At 44.9% G+C, this 17737-nt stretch overlaps 2 protein-coding genes and 2 non-coding genes across 5 annotated transcripts in view; 1 reads left to right on the forward strand and 3 right to left on the reverse strand.

Moving 5' to 3' along the window:
* The window catches only part of rpl12 (ribosomal protein L12), a 2471-nt gene extending 89 nt beyond the window's left edge, over positions 1-2382 (reverse strand). Inside the window, exons 1-6 of one of the 2 annotated variants that reach the window (XM_020110277.2) lie at positions 2178-2382; positions 1277-1350; positions 933-1031; positions 562-643; positions 384-470; positions 1-58 (exon numbers count right to left, since the gene is read on the reverse strand). The exon at positions 1-58 is cut by the window's left edge and continues 89 nt beyond it. In XM_020110277.2, the coding sequence (XP_019965836.1) occupies positions 1-58; positions 384-470; positions 562-643; positions 933-1031; positions 1277-1350; positions 2178-2214 (437 nt within the window). In that variant the 5' untranslated portion in view covers positions 2215-2382. Of the gene's footprint in view, positions 59-383; positions 471-561; positions 644-932; positions 1032-1276; positions 1351-2102 lie in introns of both variants that reach the window. The other variant, XM_020110278.2, reaches the window with a different exon arrangement.
* On the reverse strand, positions 177-302 carry LOC138411282 (small nucleolar RNA SNORA65). Its single transcript, XR_011243933.1, has one exon. It is a non-coding gene; the product is annotated as a small nucleolar RNA SNORA65 (small nucleolar RNA).
* LOC138411278 (small nucleolar RNA SNORA65) lies at positions 1104-1229 on the reverse strand. The gene has a single exon (XR_011243930.1). It is a non-coding gene; the product is annotated as a small nucleolar RNA SNORA65 (small nucleolar RNA).
* Positions 2383-8101: 5719 nt separating the features above from the next.
* On the forward strand, positions 8102-14313 carry kcng4b (potassium voltage-gated channel, subfamily G, member 4b). Its single transcript, XM_069530735.1, has 3 exons — positions 8102-8279; positions 9222-10072; positions 11679-14313. The coding sequence occupies exons 2-3, from the start codon at positions 9314-9316 to the stop codon at positions 12519-12521; spliced, it is 1602 nt and encodes a 533-aa protein (XP_069386836.1). The 5' UTR covers positions 8102-8279; positions 9222-9313; the 3' UTR covers positions 12522-14313.
* The last annotated feature ends 3424 nt before the right edge of the window (positions 14314-17737 follow it).

Raw genomic sequence — 17737 nt, forward strand, 5'->3', positions numbered from 1 at the left:
CGACCATCGATGGTGCATCCAACAGACTGAGCGGTGCCCAGAATCTCCTTGATGGTTCCTGAAGAGGGAAAAATAAAGTTGGTAAAGATCCTGCTGTTCACTCTGCCAACATTAAAACATTCAAAGTCTAAGACATAAGATTTACAGAACAGGCTGAAAATGATTTTTAATAACACAAATGTTCCAGGCTTTTCGGCACAGAGCGGTCCATTAGTGTGAACAGCTCCGTTTCCTAAAGCTGGGTCGATCTGAGCCTCCACTGGATTATACTCAGTCACTGGACAGACGGGCATAGTGGCGGGAGGCTGAGCCGTGCACGCAGCAGACCGAAGGAGCATCTGGTCACAGCTGCTGTAAAAACTCTACTACAGCTGGACTCTTACCAGAGAGCTCCCTGGCGATGGAGCGAGCCCTCATGATGCGAGCGATGCCCACGATCTCGTCAAAGGTCACGCTGCCGCTGTGCTTAACTGGAAGGAAGTGATGAAATGTGGTTAATCGTCCCGTTCAATCGCAGGATATAAAAAAAAGTTGGCATTTTGTGAATTAATAGTCACTTACTGTTCTTGACCTTCTTCCTGTCACGAGGAGGCTCCTTCAGAGCCTTGATGATCAGAGCAGACGCAGAGGGAACCACCTCGACCTGACAAACAGGAAGTGATGATTAATATCCACATTTCACATCTGGACATTTGTTTCAACAGTGAAATACACAGACTTGGATTTAACTTGTAATAAATATCAAACTAAACAAAGAATCTTTGGACAAAAACAAGACATCTTGTAGTTAAATGTTTTGGAATGAATCTACATTAATCTTCAGCGTATCGTCCATGTTCAGAAAGAGAACATCCTGCTGCATGTGTCTGAGTGACATGAGCTGGAGTGTGAAGCTGTGTCTGAACGTGGACACCGCAGCGGTGAGTACGTACGGCTGCCTGTCTGTTCTGGATGGTCAGCTTCACTGTGATCCTCAGGCCCTTCCAGTCACCGGTGGCCTTGGCGATGTCATCACCAACTTTCTTGGGAGACTGGAGAGAAAACGAGACGTGATGAGCTCAACCTAAGTGACCTCAGAGTTTTCAAACTAAAGCATCTGTGGTTTGTGTTCCAGGCTTTTCGGCACAGAGCGGTCCATTAGTGTGAACAGCTCTGTTTCCTAAAGCTGGGTCGATCTGAGCCTCCACTGGATTATACTCAGTCACTGGACAGACGGGCATAGTGGCGGGAGGCTGGTTTGATTCCTCACGCTCAGGTTTTCTATCCTGATACTCACCAGACCCAGAGGTCCGATCTTGGGGGCGAGAGCTGAGGTGGCGCCGACTTCTCCTCCTGTGCATCTCATGTACACTGAGACAAAGAACCAGGGATTGAGAATCTTCACATGAATCCAAACACATTCAACCGCTGACAGACAACTAGACTCAAAACTGGTCTTCAGGACATGTCTCGTAAAAACATGTGGATGAGGCGTCATGGGGAATTTGAAAGTGGCGCTTACAGACACTTTGATGACATCACAGCAGGATGGAGGCATGTTATGCTTTTACTTTGAAGAATCGCCACCAAAAACAGATCCTGTTTTAGTTTCTCTTCAGTTTCCATCAGGACGTTGATCAACCACATGTACAACACTTAGGTTCTAGATCAAACTTCAGTAGTTCTCTGATAAATCAAATCTGTTTGAGAATATTTCCTGGTTTCACCAGTTTGACTGAAAATGATCTTTTCATTCTCATCACTAAACTGAACTTGAAGAATCCAGCGGATCCAACATTAACACGTAAAAAGATAAAAACTTAAGAACCATGACGTGAGACACCAGGACTGAATAAAGAAGGTGAATCAACTAATAGTTCGTTAAACTCTTCAGACAGTTTGAATGCTCAGGTCTCAGATCAGTATTTCATCTACGCTAATGCTAGCCTAGCTTTAGCATGTTAGCAGCTAGGCCCACGTGTTTCCTGGAGGAGTGAGACTGAACACGTATTATTATTATTATTCTAATTACCCAGCAGCAGTATTCATATTAATCTCTATAGAAGTATATATTACACCGTGGCTCCACAGACTGAGGGCCGGCTCACGGGTCCTGTCTTTACCGTTTCTCTGCGTCGCTCAGAGACCGACACGCTGCGAACGACTCCATGTTTCTTTGCCCCGACAGAGAAACGTACCGATCTTAATCTCGTTGGGGTCGAATTTAGGAGGCATGGTGTTGTTGCTGTGGAGCTGAAGCTCGGTTCTGTTGCTCGGTGGCGGTGTCGGATGAACCCGGGTTCGGGACGACCGAGGACTGTTGCACCTTCACCGGAGGGGACAAAGAGGGAGGAGGAGGCCGGGAGGACGACTATATACCCGGGCAGGTACCGCGAGAGTTCCGCAGGACCGCGAGAGTTCCGCCTTCAGTTCTCACTGTGACGTGTGAAAGTTAATTTATATTAAAATACAAACCTGTGACGCTTCAGGGATTTTTACATGAGGATGAAATGATGGATAAAAAAATGAAATGACAGAATAAGTAAAATAAAAGTTTATTCAAATGAAATATTTTCTTCAGTGTTCGACAATAAACATACAAATAAACTTAACACCAATTTAAATCATGATGATATCTTTGAAAGGACGTTTTTAAAGTTGTGTACACCTGTACGTGTGTGTGTGTGTGTGTGTGTACGTGTGTGTGTGTACGTGTGTGTGTACGTGTGTGTATGTGTGTGTGTGTGTACGTGTGTGTGTGTGAGTGTGTGTGTGTGTGTCTCTGAGTGTGTGTCTGTGTGTGTGTCTGTGTGTGTGTGTGTGTGTGTGTGTGTGTCTGTGTGTGTCTCTGTGTGTGTCTCTGAGTGTGTGTCTCTGAGTGTGTGTGTCTCTGAGTGTGTGTCTCTGAGTGTGTGTCTCTGAGTGTGTGTGTCTCTGAGTGTGTGTCTCTGTGTGTGTCTCTGAGTGTGTGTCTCTGAGTGTGTGTCTCTGTGTGTGTGTCTCTGTGTGTGTCTCTGAGTGTGTGTCTCTGAGTGTGTGTCTCTGTGTGTGTGTCTCTGTGTGTGTGTATGTGTGTGTGTCTGTGTGTGTGTGTCTGTGTATGTGTGTGTCTGTGTGTGTGTCTCTGAGTGTGTGTCTCTGTGTGTGTGTCTCTGTGTGTGTGAGTGTGTGTGTGATTCCTGGAGGACTGTTTGACTCACGAGCAGCTCGACAGGAATAGCAGCAGAACACCAGAGGGAGTAAGTGGGTGAGAGATCATCACTGTTTAATATGCATCATGAAAATCTGTGAGGACAGTCAAAGATTCACAACTCAGATATGAACACAAAGACTCGTGTGTATTTTCACAAACCCCTCAGGGTTTAATGGGAATCTCACTTTGGAATGATTCTTTATAAAATACTAATAATGACAATCCTGATCTTTTTGATGACGGACAGGAACACACGTAATGTTTACATCATCATGAGCGACAGCAGCAACAGGTCTCATGATGTTTGTGACGACTTCAGGGCGCTGGAGTCAAGTGGCACCAACACGAGACACAAAAGAATCCAGTGTCATTCATGACAGCGTGACGTGCACTCACATGTTCATTCTGCCAGTCTTTAACTGTGTGTGTGTGTGTGTGTGTGTGTGTGTGTGTGTGTGTGTGTGTGTGTGTGTGTGTGCAGGCGAACACAGAGAGTGATGTTATTTCTGAATAAACAAACCGTGAGTCTGAGGCTCAACCAACAAGCCAACGTAAAAACATTGCACACACACACACACACACACACACACAGCTCATTTGTTAAACTCAGGGGAATGATTGGATTCTTCTCTTTTCTTCCTTCTTGACCTTTGCTGTTTTTTTTTTCAATCAGCAGTTCTTCTCTTCTTCTTCTTCTCTTCTTCTTCTCTTCTTCTTCTTCTCCGGCCCTTTGGTCCAATTTCTCTGCTTTACAATTTCCTCTATTGATCGTAGTGGTGTGCGTCTGCAGTCGAGGGAATCGGGCTGGAAGAACTCCGCTTGTCTCTTTTAAATGATTCAAAAGAGCAGAAGAAATTGTCTCTGGGTTCCTGCTCTTCAAGCGTTTCAATCCATCAGCAAGTTCATCAGTGTTTCCAAACCCTGACGTTCGGCTTCATACTCATCTGACTCTGATTGACTCAGTTTGGTTTCAATCAGTTATCTGATTAAATGTTGTTACTTCTGGTTTCAAAAAACCAAGATGGCGCTGGACACAATGTGAAACTGAGGCTTGAGATCAGGTGCTCACAAACCAACAGGGGTCGTCACGGTGACGGCTGACAGCTGGTCCCTACTCTTGGACACGAAGTTGAGTAAAGGTCAATGTCCTGTTCAAGAAAAGATCGTGATTAACAGCATAACATCATTAATACGTAAGTTCTTCGCTAAAGTTTAAGTCAGCTGCACTTCGCCAGAGATTCAATCAATCAACGTCACAGACGGAGAGGACGTCCTCGTTCAAGTGACCATTCCGGTTTATTGTTAAGATTGTTTGGGGAAAAGATGCATGATGGGATATTTGGGACAGCTGTGGAGAAATGGAGCTGAGTCTCTGTTGTGAAGAAAACTGCAGCTCTCTGTCACCTGATGTCAAAATGTTTTAACATCGAGAATCTTTCAGGCAACGGATCATTTGTGAAATATTGGTGGTCTTCACTGGATGATTAGCTTAGCTTAGCATAAAGACTGGAAGCAGGGGGAAACAGCTTTCCAGGCCCCACTATGAGGTCTGTCTGTCTGCATGGACGGTAACAACTTTATGGAAAATAGGATGAGCGAGCATGTAGCGAGCATGTAGCACACAGCTACACAAAACACCACGTGAGAGATCGCTCGTGTTATTATGAAAAGCGTTTAACAGCATTTTGGTTCTTTGTAAAACTGTGACGGGACAAATTAGAAGACGGCGTCCTGAGAGACACTTGTCTGACAGTCCTCACTGTGAGAGCGCCCCCTAGTTAACCCGTTGTATCTCACAACAACCATGTGTCCAGGATATTCACTTCGTATTACAAATAGAGGAATCTTTGTCTTGTCCACTCATCTGATGTGACTAAGCTACAGAATCCTGTAAAACTTGAAGCGCTCCTCTGTTTGAACGACCTGAGGATTGTTTGAAAGCTGTAATCTCGTCATGACTGGATTATTACTATTCCCTCTGTTTGGGAGCAGAATCCAGCTGCGAGGATCCAAACTGAAACCAGGACGAGAGACAACATCTCACGTGCGTCATCGTGTCCAAACTTTCAGCTTCAGAGTTTTCAAACTACAGGAGCAGCAGCGTTTACGTCTGGGACGTGTCTGTGGTTCAAACAGTGGTCGTGTGGATGAAGCCTCAGATGCTGAGATCAGCTGCTCGTGTAACGTGAACTCCTCTGTAGATGAACTGAAGTGTCTTCACGTGTGTTTGAGCTTAATTCGATTTTATTTTTATTTCATGAATTGTACAGCACTTTAAAACTCTGGTTGTTTTAAATGTGCTTCTAAAATAAACGTGACTTGAGGAAAGTCGATTGTTTCTTTGGACGAGTGAAGAAAAGTCTGAACGACAGAGCAGCAGCTTGATTTACATGCCGAGGGTTTTAATCAGATAATAACAATACTTCATAATAATCTCACTTTATATCTGTTGATGCACAAATAGAATAAAAACCAACACGTTGAGAAAACGTGTTTCTATGTAATTTGGGAGAATTTAACAAGCAGACCTTGTTCACAGTGGACGAGCTGGACGTCGATGTGTCAGGCAGCTCGTAAGATGAGTTGGAGGGGGGGGGGCTCAGAGGGCAGCTCGTCAATAACTGTAAATGGACACCTGACCTATATAATCGGATTCCTTTCTGAGGGTTTCCTCCTTCTACGCTCCACGGACTTCCTGTCTGTCCTCATTCCATGATGAGAAACAGGAGACAGCAGCACTAACAGGCTGAATTCTTGATGAAGCACAGCTCACATCAACATATTAATGAAATACAGCTCGACGGCGTCTCGCAGCGCGGCCGGCCTCCGCCAGTCGACGTGGGGAGGCCGGGGCAGGCTGGGATTTGAAGCAGGAGTTAATTAACGAGGGTTTGAGAGGAATGTTTGTGCTGAATCAAGGGTGAGTTATCAGTTGCCCTGCTGCACAGGTCCCCTGGTGATTCGGCACAAATTGAGAGAGCGGCGCAATCCCCAGGAGTTTGGTTTAATTTCTTCTGTCAGAGAGATTCCGCTGAACCATGTTAACCTCCCGCACCACCAGGAAATTAAGTTGCAAAAGAGGCTTAAGGTTTCCAAACACAATGAAGGGATGATTGTAGTCTTCATCATCCTGCTGCTCGGAAGTCTGGGAGGAGAGAAGTATATTTAAAAAATGTAAATAAGCTGCTCTATGCACAGAAAAGATATTAGTGGAGAGATGCAGCCTGAATAAGGACGTGGTTTATCACAGGGACATCTCTGTGGACAGTCAGATGGAAATCACGACAGTGGATTGAAAAATAAAACCTCACAGAGCTGTTTGACACCAAAGGTAAAGTGAGGATCTTAAAAAATAACTGCACAACTATTTGATTCATCAGTTCATATATTGAGCTCAGTAAAGAGCAAACAGATCATCAATACTCACTGTCTCCACACTTCTTCAACCAAACCTCTAAAGTTACAAAGCTTTCGTCAGGAAGTTCGTGTCACGGGGTTTGGACAGGAAGTTGAAGAATGTCGACCGACAGTCCGAGGGCCTGTTGGGCCTCGGGAAGCTCCCGACCTGCAGAGGTTCAGACTCGCTCTGAAACAGTGGACAGACGTTTTCTGGAGAGGAAGTAAAGACAGAAGGTCATGCAAGAGAGCGGACATGATGTACACATTGTGACTGAGTCAAGTGGACGTCTTCGTCCTCTACGTGTACGGCTCCTCTTCTTCATCCTGAGAGATTTGAGATCTTCCAGTTTCACGTCACGTGTTAGAAACCTCAGAGACACGCCCACTCGCTCATGGACTCCCTCTGATTTTACAGATGTTTACTCAGTATTATTATAACCATTATTATTGACTCTATTCTACTCAGTAAATTTCCCAGCATGCACCTGCAGCCTGATTGCGTCCCAACATGCCCCCCCCCCTCCTTGCTGTTTGTGGATTATTGTGTAATCCCTGATATTCATCAGCCTGGGAGGTCAGAGGTCATCTTATTACAATTCTGCAGCATCTCTCTCATCTTGTGTGGGTTTAAAGACAGAACACAAACAGTTCAGCTCGAGGACGACAGCGTTTCTCTTCCTCTGGTCTCTGACGTCTGCAGCAGCTGGCGTCAGCGCCGCTCAGCGTTCACACACCTGAGAGGTGATCAAGTGTCAAGGCAACAATTCAATAATGAACTCGAGCAAGTGGAGTCACAGACCAGGATGTCAGGAGAGTTTGTGGTGATCAGAGCCGACGCAGGTTCTGGAAAACAGAAACAGCTGATCTCTGCAGCACGAACACATCCTGTCTCTGTCTGCTGCGTCTCACCTCAACCATCTGTTGTGAACACGTCTGAGCAGAGAATCTCCAGCTGCGTCGGACACGTGTGAAAGACTGAGGTCAAACGTCTCTGTCTTAGGTCTTGAACTCTGCGGACGTCACGTGTGACGTGATTCAAACCAGAAAAGTTAAACTGATGTTAAGAAACAACAAAGTGCTGAAAGTGACAATAATTCAAAGTCAAAGAAGAAAATGTTTCTGCTCCAGACTCGAAGGAGAGGAAATAAAAATAATCACTGATAACAATCGTAATAACAATCGTGTGTGTGTGTGTGTGTGTGTGTGTGTGTCTGTGTGTGTGTGTGTCTGTGTGTGTACGTGTGTCTGTGTGTGTGTCTGTGTGTGTCTGTGTGTGTGTCTGTATGTGTTTGTGTGTCTGTGTGTGTGTGTGTGTGTGTGTAACATTTGATAGCTTCACCTAAATGTTCGATGACTCTTGGATCCTAACTAAACTTAAACTACAGTTAAAATATATAATAAAATAATAAAGTGTTGTTTTACAGTGTAGAAGAGTAAAGAGCTGTGGTGGGAGGAGGAAGAGGAGGAGGATGAAGAGAAAGAGGAGGAGGAGGAGTATTAGAGTGAAGAGAAAGAGGAGGAGGTGTAGGAGGAGTAAGAGGAGGGTCCTGCTGTCAGACATAAACTCAGCAGCCGCTCGTCACCAGTTCTTCATGTTTGATGCTCGGTGGCTTCACGGTGGACATGAGGAGCAGAGACGCTCCGAGAGACAGCAGCTTCATCACAGGAGCATGAGGAGGAGGAACCGAGAGAAGAGGAGGAGAACACGGTGAGGAATAAATACTATCTATATATTATACTACATATACACTCAGTATACTTCAGCTGTTTCAAGTAGAACTTTAGCTTTTTTAATTTCATGAGCAAAATACACAGAACAGACTGAGAACCAATAATAATAATAATAATAATGATAATAGTGTTAATGTTAATAATAAGGATAATAATATCATCCGTTGTTAGAGTTGTTTCTGTCCAGTTGTGTTGGTCCAGTTGTGTTGGTCCAGTTGTGTTGGTCCAGTTTGTTGCTGCTGGGTCCCAGATGTTCAATCGTCGTTCACACTGAAGAAACATTTTGAGGTCAAACATCATGTGAGAGTCGACAGTCACATGAAGCAGGCGTGAAGTGGAGAGAGAGGTGTCAGGTCTGAAAGTGTCAGGATGTTTTCTTTGTTCAGGAACACGACAGCAGGAAGCTTCACAAAGTCAAGTGCAGGAGTGAATCTGATCTGGTGTCAGCTCATGAGAGGATCTGATGAGGGATCATTTAAAAATACACGTCCCTGCTGTCGAGGCCTAAAACCTTTTCCCCACAGATTCATTTATAAAGAGAGATCCGTTAAACGAGAAGAATCGGACTCTTTGAGTCGTGGATTTCATAAAAGCGTAACATTTAATTGAACAAATGTAGTATCAGATTTTTAAAGGGCAAGAATTCAGAAAACGTACCATCCTTGTTAAGACTGCCACCTGGGGGCGCTAGAGTCAGAGTGAGTTAAAGGTTTGGATGAAATCCTTGTCAATGAGGAAACGAGTTTAACAGGAAACTGGTCAGAACTGATGGAGGCTCGGAGCGTTCAGGATTAAATAAATAAAATCAGATGTCTACGAGAACTGAGCTTTGTGGAACTCCACACGAAACGTTTGAGACCAACTGAGAGAATTTGTTTATATAAGTTTCTGAGGACTTATTTGTATCTTTGCACCACAGTTGATCGGCCTCTCTGAAGCTCCTCCCTAAAAACCTCCTCTCTGCTCGACGCGCAAACATTTTTCCACCTGGTCACACGTCCTGCAACCAGCATGCCAATCATCAGCAACGCCAACCACGACTTCAGCACCTACTCCATCAGCAGCGACGACAGCAGCCTCGACCGCTTCTTCACTGAGATCCCGGAGACCGAGACCATCAAGGGCGTCTACTTTCAGCGAGCGCAGCTGCTTCGTGACCCCAAGGCCTCGTATGTGGTCGACCACACTCTGCAGGTCCTCATCAATGTCGGGGGCAACCGCTACACCTTCCCCTGGAGCACCTTGGAGCAGTTTCCCCAGAGTCGCCTGGGACGCCTTCGCTTCTGCACCACCCCTGAGGAGATCGCACGACTCTGCGACGACTACGACGAGACGTGCCGGGAGTATTTCTTTGACCGGAACCCGACAGCCTTCAGGGTCATCCTCAACTTCCTGGCGGCAGGCAAACTGCGCTTGCTTCGGGAACTGTGCGCCGTGTCCCTGCACGACGAGCTCGCCTACTGGGGCGTGGACCCGGGTCATATGGAGCGATGTTGCCGTCGCCGCATGATCACCCGGGTAGAAGACATGGTGGAGAGAGAACGTAAGGAGGAGGAGTGGAGGCAGAAGAGGATGATGCTGAAGAAAAGCACCACAGAGGCTGAGAAGGGCCATGGCAGACTGATCGGGATCCTGAGGGAGGTGGTGGAGAACCCTCACTCAGGACTGGCTGGGAAGATGTTCGCCTGCCTCTCCGTCATCATGGTGCTGGTCACCGTCATCAGCCTCTGCATCAGCACCATGCCGGACCTCAGAGACGAAGAGACCAGGGTGAGTATGGAACTGTTTACGTCCTTGTCAAGTCATCAGCTCATGTTTCACATCAGAGCATCGAACCCGAAAGAAGCTTCTAGTGAAACCATCGACTGTAAATAAAGATGGCCGACACGTCTCCGTGGTTGTGACATCATTTGAAGTCTGTGCAGGAGAAATCGTGGAACCGAGATTCGGACGTTATTAAAACGGTTGTAATGAAAAAACTGCAGCACAAAGCTCCTTCAGTCGTCTGATGACGAGAACACGTGACATGACCTTCCCCTTTGCATGACATACATGTGACCTCAGCATGTGAACACGGGGCTGATGGGAAATGGTGTTTGGTCGAGGTCAAGGCTGTGAATGATTCTGATCCTTCTTAGGAATGGATCCATATTCAAGTGAAATATGAACACGTTGTTCTGTAGGTCGCCCTCTGCTGGTTTCTCTTCAGCTCACAGACATTTGAGAAGCTTGAACAGTAAAAACACTAAGTTGTTGAAATCTTTAAGAAGAAAGTTTAAAGTCGAACTTTATTGATATGGAACTTTAAACACAACATCGATCCAAAGTGTTTTACAAGCTCACGTCATCACTTTCTTCACCAGGAATTCACTCGTGTCCAGGAGTCGTGTTTCCTTCAGATTAAAAATATTGATTTGAACGTGTAATGAAAAGCTGCTCCATCGTCTCGTCAGGGAACAAGAGGTCGTTACGTTCGTCAGCTCCGTCATCACTTCTCTGCTTCTTCTGCTCACTCTCTTCTTTTCTTTCTCTCCGTCATCAGTCAGCTCTCAGACGCTCGGAGATGGAAATTGATTTTTTTCCACTTTAATGACGGATTCTGATTCTCTGCAGAGCAACAGACACTTTTTAACATTCACCCCCGAACAAATACTGACGAGGAGAAATCTACTGAGACTCAGATTCTAAGTCTTTATTTAAAGTTGTTTGCAGATGTGCTCACACACACATGCAAACACACACACACACACACACACAAACACACACACACACACACACACACACACACCAAACACACACACACACACACACACACACACACATGCAAACACACACACACACACACACACACACACACACACCAAACACACATGCATGCACACACACCAATGATGACGTAAATGTTTATAAAGTAAAGACTTAATAATCTCCATGAGCAGTTCGATCTGATGTCATGAAACAAATCTGAATGATTATTATACTTCATTGTTGATTTATTAACATTCATCAGTTACTAACTGAAGAATCATTTATTTGACCTTTAACGACAAAGAGAGATTCACTATAAACGATTTGACCGTCACTGTCCACAAACGTTGTTCAGCAATACATCCACTAGAGGGCAGCTGAGAGTCCAGAGCTCCAGACGACGTGATAATGTTTGTTCCAGACGAAGTCGAAACGTAGAATCTGTAGTTTCTTACTCGCCTCGAAAAAGTTCCACTATTGTTGATATTTTTCCTCATGTCTTAAGGTCATTACACTGCCCCCTATGATTTCCAGTGGTACTGCTGTTTTCCGTGCCTTTCCTCCTGAGCTTCAAACTGGTGGAACGACCCTTTAAATCCTCTTCACCGTGTGGTTTGTGTGTCGGCAGGGGGAGTGTTCTCAGAAGTGTCACAGCATGTTCGTGGTGGAGTCCATCTGCGTCGCCTGGTTCACGTTGGAGTTCGTGCTGCGATTTGTCAACGCGCAGAGCAAGCTGGCCTTTGCTCGCGGCCCCCTCAACATCATCGATGCCATCGCCATCCTCCCGTACTACGTGTCGCTGGTCATCGACATCAGAGATGAGTCACAGGAGGAGGTCTTCATGGGCGCCGGCAGAGGCTACCTGGACAAACTGAGCCTGATCCTGCGGCTGATGCGGGCTCTGCGCATCCTGTACGTGATGCGGCTGGCTCGCCACTCGCTGGGCCTGCAGACGTTGGGACTGACCATGCAGCGCAGCATGCGGGAGTTCGGCCTGCTGCTGCTGTTCGTCTGCGTGGCCGTGACTCTCTTCTCACCTCTGGTCCATCTAGCGGAGAGCGAGCTAGCGCCATTTGCTGCCACGCACCCTCAACACAGCTTCAGCAGCATCCCAGCATCATACTGGTGGGCCATTATCTCCATGACTACGGTGGGCTACGGCGACATGGTGCCGCGCAGCATCCCCGGACAGATAGTGGCACTGACCAGCATCCTGAGCGGCATCCTCATCATGGCGTTTCCCGCCACCTCCATCTTCCACACTTTCTCCCGCTCCTACCAAGAGCTGAAACAGGAGTATGAGCGGCTGTGGAAGGAGGAGAGAGGAGAAGAGATCGCTGCCGAGTCAGAGAACAGTTGGTCCAAGGGCGACTCGTCACCAGATGAGGTCACGTCTTTCTCCAAGGACGATAATGATGGACTGATGTCCAGCGAGAGTCCTCGGTCCACACTTCCATCCACAGCGTTTTAACGGGACTTTATTCAGTTATCGACTCCAGAGGCCTGTTTATTTTCAACAGTGTCACAATTTGAGTTCACGTCCTGGTTTCATTTGTTACGTCAAAGCTTCGGTGTGCAGGATGTGGTGGCCTCTAGTGGTGAGGTTGCACATTGCACCTAATTGAAAAACCTCCCCTTTCGAATGTGTGAGAGAATTTTTGATGGTCGTCAGGTAACATCATCTGTTTTCACATCTCATGTTGTGTAGTCATGTTGTGTAGTCATGTTGTGTAGTCATGTTGTGTGGACATGTTATGTAGACATGTTGTGTAGTCATGTTATGTAGACATGTTGTGTTGTCATGTTGTGTGGACATGTTATGTAGACATGTTGTGTAGACATGTTGTGTAGACATGTTGTGTAGACATGTTATGTAGACATGTTGTGTTGTCATGTTGTGTGGACATGTTATGTAGACATGTTGTGTAGTCATGTTGTGTGGACATGTTATGTAGACATGTTGTGTAGTCATGTTGTGTAGACATGTTGTGTAGACATGTTGTGTAGACATGTTGTGTAGTCATGTTGTGTGGACATGTTGTGTAGTCATGTTGTGTAGTCAGTGTGTGTAGCAGATTGTCGACTCGTTCACAACAACAGGAACATGTGGGGACGTTCAGGTGAGGGGTGGAGCCTGTAGAGCAGCAGGAGGCGGGACATGGCGTCTAAACTGTGTAAAGATCAGTGTTGTTGTTTACAGCTCGTCCACACGGCGTCGGCCCTCATCACCAAAACATCTGGAACCTCCTCGTCTGTCCAAGTGGACGTCTTCGTCTTCTACGTGTCTCCTCCTCTTCATCCTGAGACATTTGAGTTCTTCAGTTTCACGTCACGTGTTAGAAACCTCAGAGACACGCCCACTCGCTCACTGATGTTCTCTCACATGGACTCACTTGGTTAAATCACTTCCTGTCTCTGTCTGCTCCGCCTCTCACCTGAAGAATGACGAGGGTTTGATGCCGTGTTGTTCAGCTGAGAAACAAACTCTGGAGACGATTCTCTGGATTCGAGCTGGAGCTCATGTGTGAACTCTCATCGATTAGCTTCTGTCAAAGAGACGCTCAATAGTGAGAATGAGACACTCGTCAGTCGACGTCACTGACGGCTGCAACAGCGTCATCAACACCACTGTAATTCCTCCGTCTGTGAAATGCAGAACAATGCATTGTGGGATTGTATACATTTTGTTAGCACAACCTTTGTGTGAACTTTGTTCCATGTGACGAAGAAATCACACGTTTAACTCGTAATTTCCCTTTTTTGCACATTTCCATTAATTCCACATGATTTATTTCTGAGATCCAAACGTGACGACAGAGTTTCACCGACGTGAGTCTACGAAGAGAAACATATAATCACAGCAGTTCTTGTATTAGTGAAGACAACTTGGCTGCATGTTGCTCAATGTGCTCAATCCACTGTTGCTCTGTAGAATCTGCAGCCAGAGAACAATCACATGTGACAGGACGAGTCGTCCTTGTGTCTCTGTGGAGCTGGACGAGCGACTCTTCTCATCGCAGCGTCAGTGGACGAAGAGGAGATCGTCTCATTTATCACACGCTGCTCTTCTCTGGGACGGATTAGAACAATTTAGAAACTTATTCTTTTGGTTGTTGATGAATCTGAGCGACTCACAGTAAAGTCTGCACTGGAAACACTGACGTCCTTAACGTCCAGAATAATCTCATCGTCCACTCAGACGTCTCATGTCCTCTCACTGTTTGTTCACCTCTACAGGCATTTAAATAAAAGATTCAATCTTTTACTGCTCCGCTTCTGTTTGTGTCTCACACTCAAGACAAGACAAGACAAGATAAGAACAATCTGATATTGTTATTTAAAGAAAGACATTAATGCAGAACAGAGACTTCTACTTTAAATAGCAACAGTTTCTGCATCGTAGATAAATGATCATATCAAATGTGTTGATTATAACAGACAGTTTCAAAACAAATTGTGAAGCACAAAGAAATAAAAAGTCCATCGTTTGGACAAACTGCTGCCGAGGAACTTTGAATTTCACAGTTTGAAATGAGCTGAAGTTGTCTGAAGTCACAGATGGAGCTTGTTAAAAAGCCTCGTTCTGTCTCCACACTGTTGTTGGCACCGTTTCCTTCACTCAAACTACAAACAATGGAAACATTGAAAAGTCTCCTCGTTGTTTTCGTCCTCCACCTCCTCCTCTTCTCCTCCAACCTGTGCTGCCTGCTGTCCTCACCGAGGAGACGCGCTGCCATCGTCACTTTCTTTAAGTGGTTCCACAAAAAGACGTATTGAAGGTTTTATTCAGTTATAACTTCAGAGAAAGTTGAGGTTTACTTATTGAGGAAGTTTAATTTCTGTCAGATTATTAGGAACTCATCATTTTCAGTTTCATTTGTCTTGGCTGAGAAAACAGCTGGTGAACATCTGCTGGTTCAACTAATGTGAAAAAAGACCCTGAAAGATGAGTTCCTTCAGTTTGTTGTCCAGTTAATTCCAGACATGTTATTTTCTAGTTATTTATAACTGTTCAGATGCAGAGGGATTAAATGGAATGTGCAGAGATATCAGAGACTGAACCTGCAGCCTGAGTGTAAATATTTAACTCGTGTCTGAGTGAGCAGAAGGTCGCTCACTGTCTCAGTTTGGCTCCTGACTCGCGTCCTCCAAAGTAAACAGAGCAGAACACCGAGCACAAAACAAAAGTTTTATTCAGAAAGGAGCCGGAGCTCAGGAATATTAAACCAGTCAAACATCCTGCAGCAACAACTGCAAAACACACAAGTACAACACAACTGTCTCATACAGGCACACATGACTTTAACACATCATTCACATTTGAACCTCTGTGATCATCATTAATAATCAGTGACGTCATCTTATCAACACAACAACGAGTTTTATTTGTGTTTATAGCTTGAAAAGCTCAGGGAAATGTTTCAACCACGGCGAGGAAGGATTCAGACAATACTTCTTATTTTTCTTGGTTGTGACTCTGTAAGAGACAAAAAGCTCAGTGTTAGAATCACATGGAACATGAAGACCATGATATATATATATATATATATATATATATATATATATATATATATATATATCACGGCTACAGTCACGAGGTAGAGTTTGAAATAAGAACAAAAAAACGTGATCAGTTCTTAGAGTATAACACATTATTACTAATTTAACATTCAAACAGGATAAAAACTTTTCAAAATATTCAGCCATCAATAATAAAACAACAGTTTGTTAAAACGTGCGTATTCTCTCGTGTATATTTGTACTCACAGTACTGCCTTCACACTGCAGTCATGTCGGGTCTTCCTCACGTCTTTCACCTTTCTCACAGGAATGCTTACGTGATCAAATCCTCGACAACAATCGCCCTGCAGCAGCGCTGGAGCGGCCGGACCTGTGGACACATGAAAGTGTGAAGTTGATGCTGAGGTCAGAGGTCAGAGTGTGTTCGTCTCTGAGACACTAACCGGCAGAGACAGGAAGCAGGAGACAGATCAGGAGAACCAGAGTCAGCAGCATCTTCATGGTTGGTCCTCAGAGACAGATGATGTTTCTGATCTGATCTCAGAGATCGGTGCCTCCATTTATACTCACGTCTCCACTACCTCATATATCTTCTAAGAAGCCGACTCTCTGTTCCTCTGACTCAGATTCTTTTTCTGCACTACTGAGAAAATGACTAAGGTTGTTGATTTAGATATAAAGGAAGCAACTTATTTAATTATTACAAAACTTTTCTCTTGATGCATCTTTGTTTGACGCACTTGAATCATTCGATTATGAAACCTGAGATGAGAAGGTTTGGTTCTGTTTCTACCTAAATGCAATATTTCAACCTTCAATGTTATTTCACTACACATGTATTTGTTCATGTCTCCTGAGTACATCATTATTGTACATTCTATTCGAGGTAGAAAGACAGATTCTTTCTTGATCCTGAAGGAAACTCAAGCATCCAGTGGCAGAAACATACACTGAACATTAGACTTGACTGATGCATTAGAGTTAAGCAGCGAGAAGAGGGACTCTGCCCGACTGGACAGCTGGTGAGGACAGCTGGCTCAGCGGTGGGCACAGAGCTGGACTCTCTGGTGACAGTGGCGGAGAGAAGGACCCTGGACAAACTGCTGTCCATGCTGGACAAACTGCTGTCCATGCTGGACAAACTGCTGTCCATGCTGGACAACGCCCACCACCCTCTGCACAACAGCTTCATCAGGCAGAGTGTGTTCAGTGGCAGACCGTCTCAGTCCTGCTCCACAGACACACTGAAGATGTCTCTGGTCCCCCTGGACATCAGACTGTACAACAGCTCCCAGTGATGGCAGGAGACACAACAGACATCATGTCTCTGCACGACGTCCTGGACTCTCTGTCATGTTTTAAATGCTGTTTACAACATAACTGAATTTGCACAGTCCTTTATCCCCATTTCTCCCAATCGTCTACGGTCACTTCATATTTTTAATATAGTTTACAGTTTTATAAAACATTTTTTATTTCTACAGTTACTTTCTAGTGTTTTTATATAGTTGTCGTATAGACGATTAGCACGGGTTTATTTAACACAGCTTTATATTTATTTTCTATGCACTTCAAACATTAATATTCCTGCACATTTAAATTTACACTCATCTCAGGCCAGTTTCAACATCTCTGGGTTATAAGTTAACTCTAATGTATGTTCAATGTATGTTACTGCCACTGGAGGCTTGAATTTCCTCCGGGATCAATAAAGAATCTGTCTACAAACTGGTGAAGGTCTGGTGCTGTGGAGTCCGGTGGGACGTGGTTAAATTCTCCAGCAGCCCGAGTTTCACTTCTTCATTCAGTGGCTGTTGTTTCTGAACCAGTTCATCAGAAAACCACTTCTCATGAATCAGGTTTTCAGAATCTTCTCCAAACTACATGTGACACCGAGAACGAGCTCGTCAGGTGAAGTGACATCATTCATTTCATCATCGTCACAGGAGCAGAAGAAGTCATTCATAGAAAAGACTCTGAACAGAAACACAGTCAAGTGCTAACATTAGCATGCTAACTAACGCAGGTGTACTGCTTACCAAGTTAATGTTTTAGCATGCTAATCGCTGTCAATTAGCGTGAAACACAAAAGTAAAAGTTGAAAATGCTCAACAAAGAATATGTAACGGCTTCGTAAACCAAAAGTTTTCAGTAGAAGTTTCTTCA

The sequence above is a fragment of the Paralichthys olivaceus genome, chromosome 1 (genome assembly GCF_024713975.1).
Source record: "Paralichthys olivaceus isolate ysfri-2021 chromosome 1, ASM2471397v2, whole genome shotgun sequence".
Lineage (NCBI taxonomy): Eukaryota > Metazoa > Chordata > Actinopteri > Pleuronectiformes > Paralichthyidae > Paralichthys > Paralichthys olivaceus.

Bases quoted from the DNA above. Each gene is read 5' to 3' on its own strand.
- kcng4b (XM_069530735.1), top strand. From the start codon at position 9,314: ATGCCAATCATCAGCAACGCCAACCACGACTTCAGCACCTACTCCATC. The intron at 10,073-11,678 runs GTGAGTATGGAA...GTGTGTCGGCAG, and splicing joins TCAGAGACGAAGAGACCAGG to GGGGAGTGTTCTCAGAAGTG.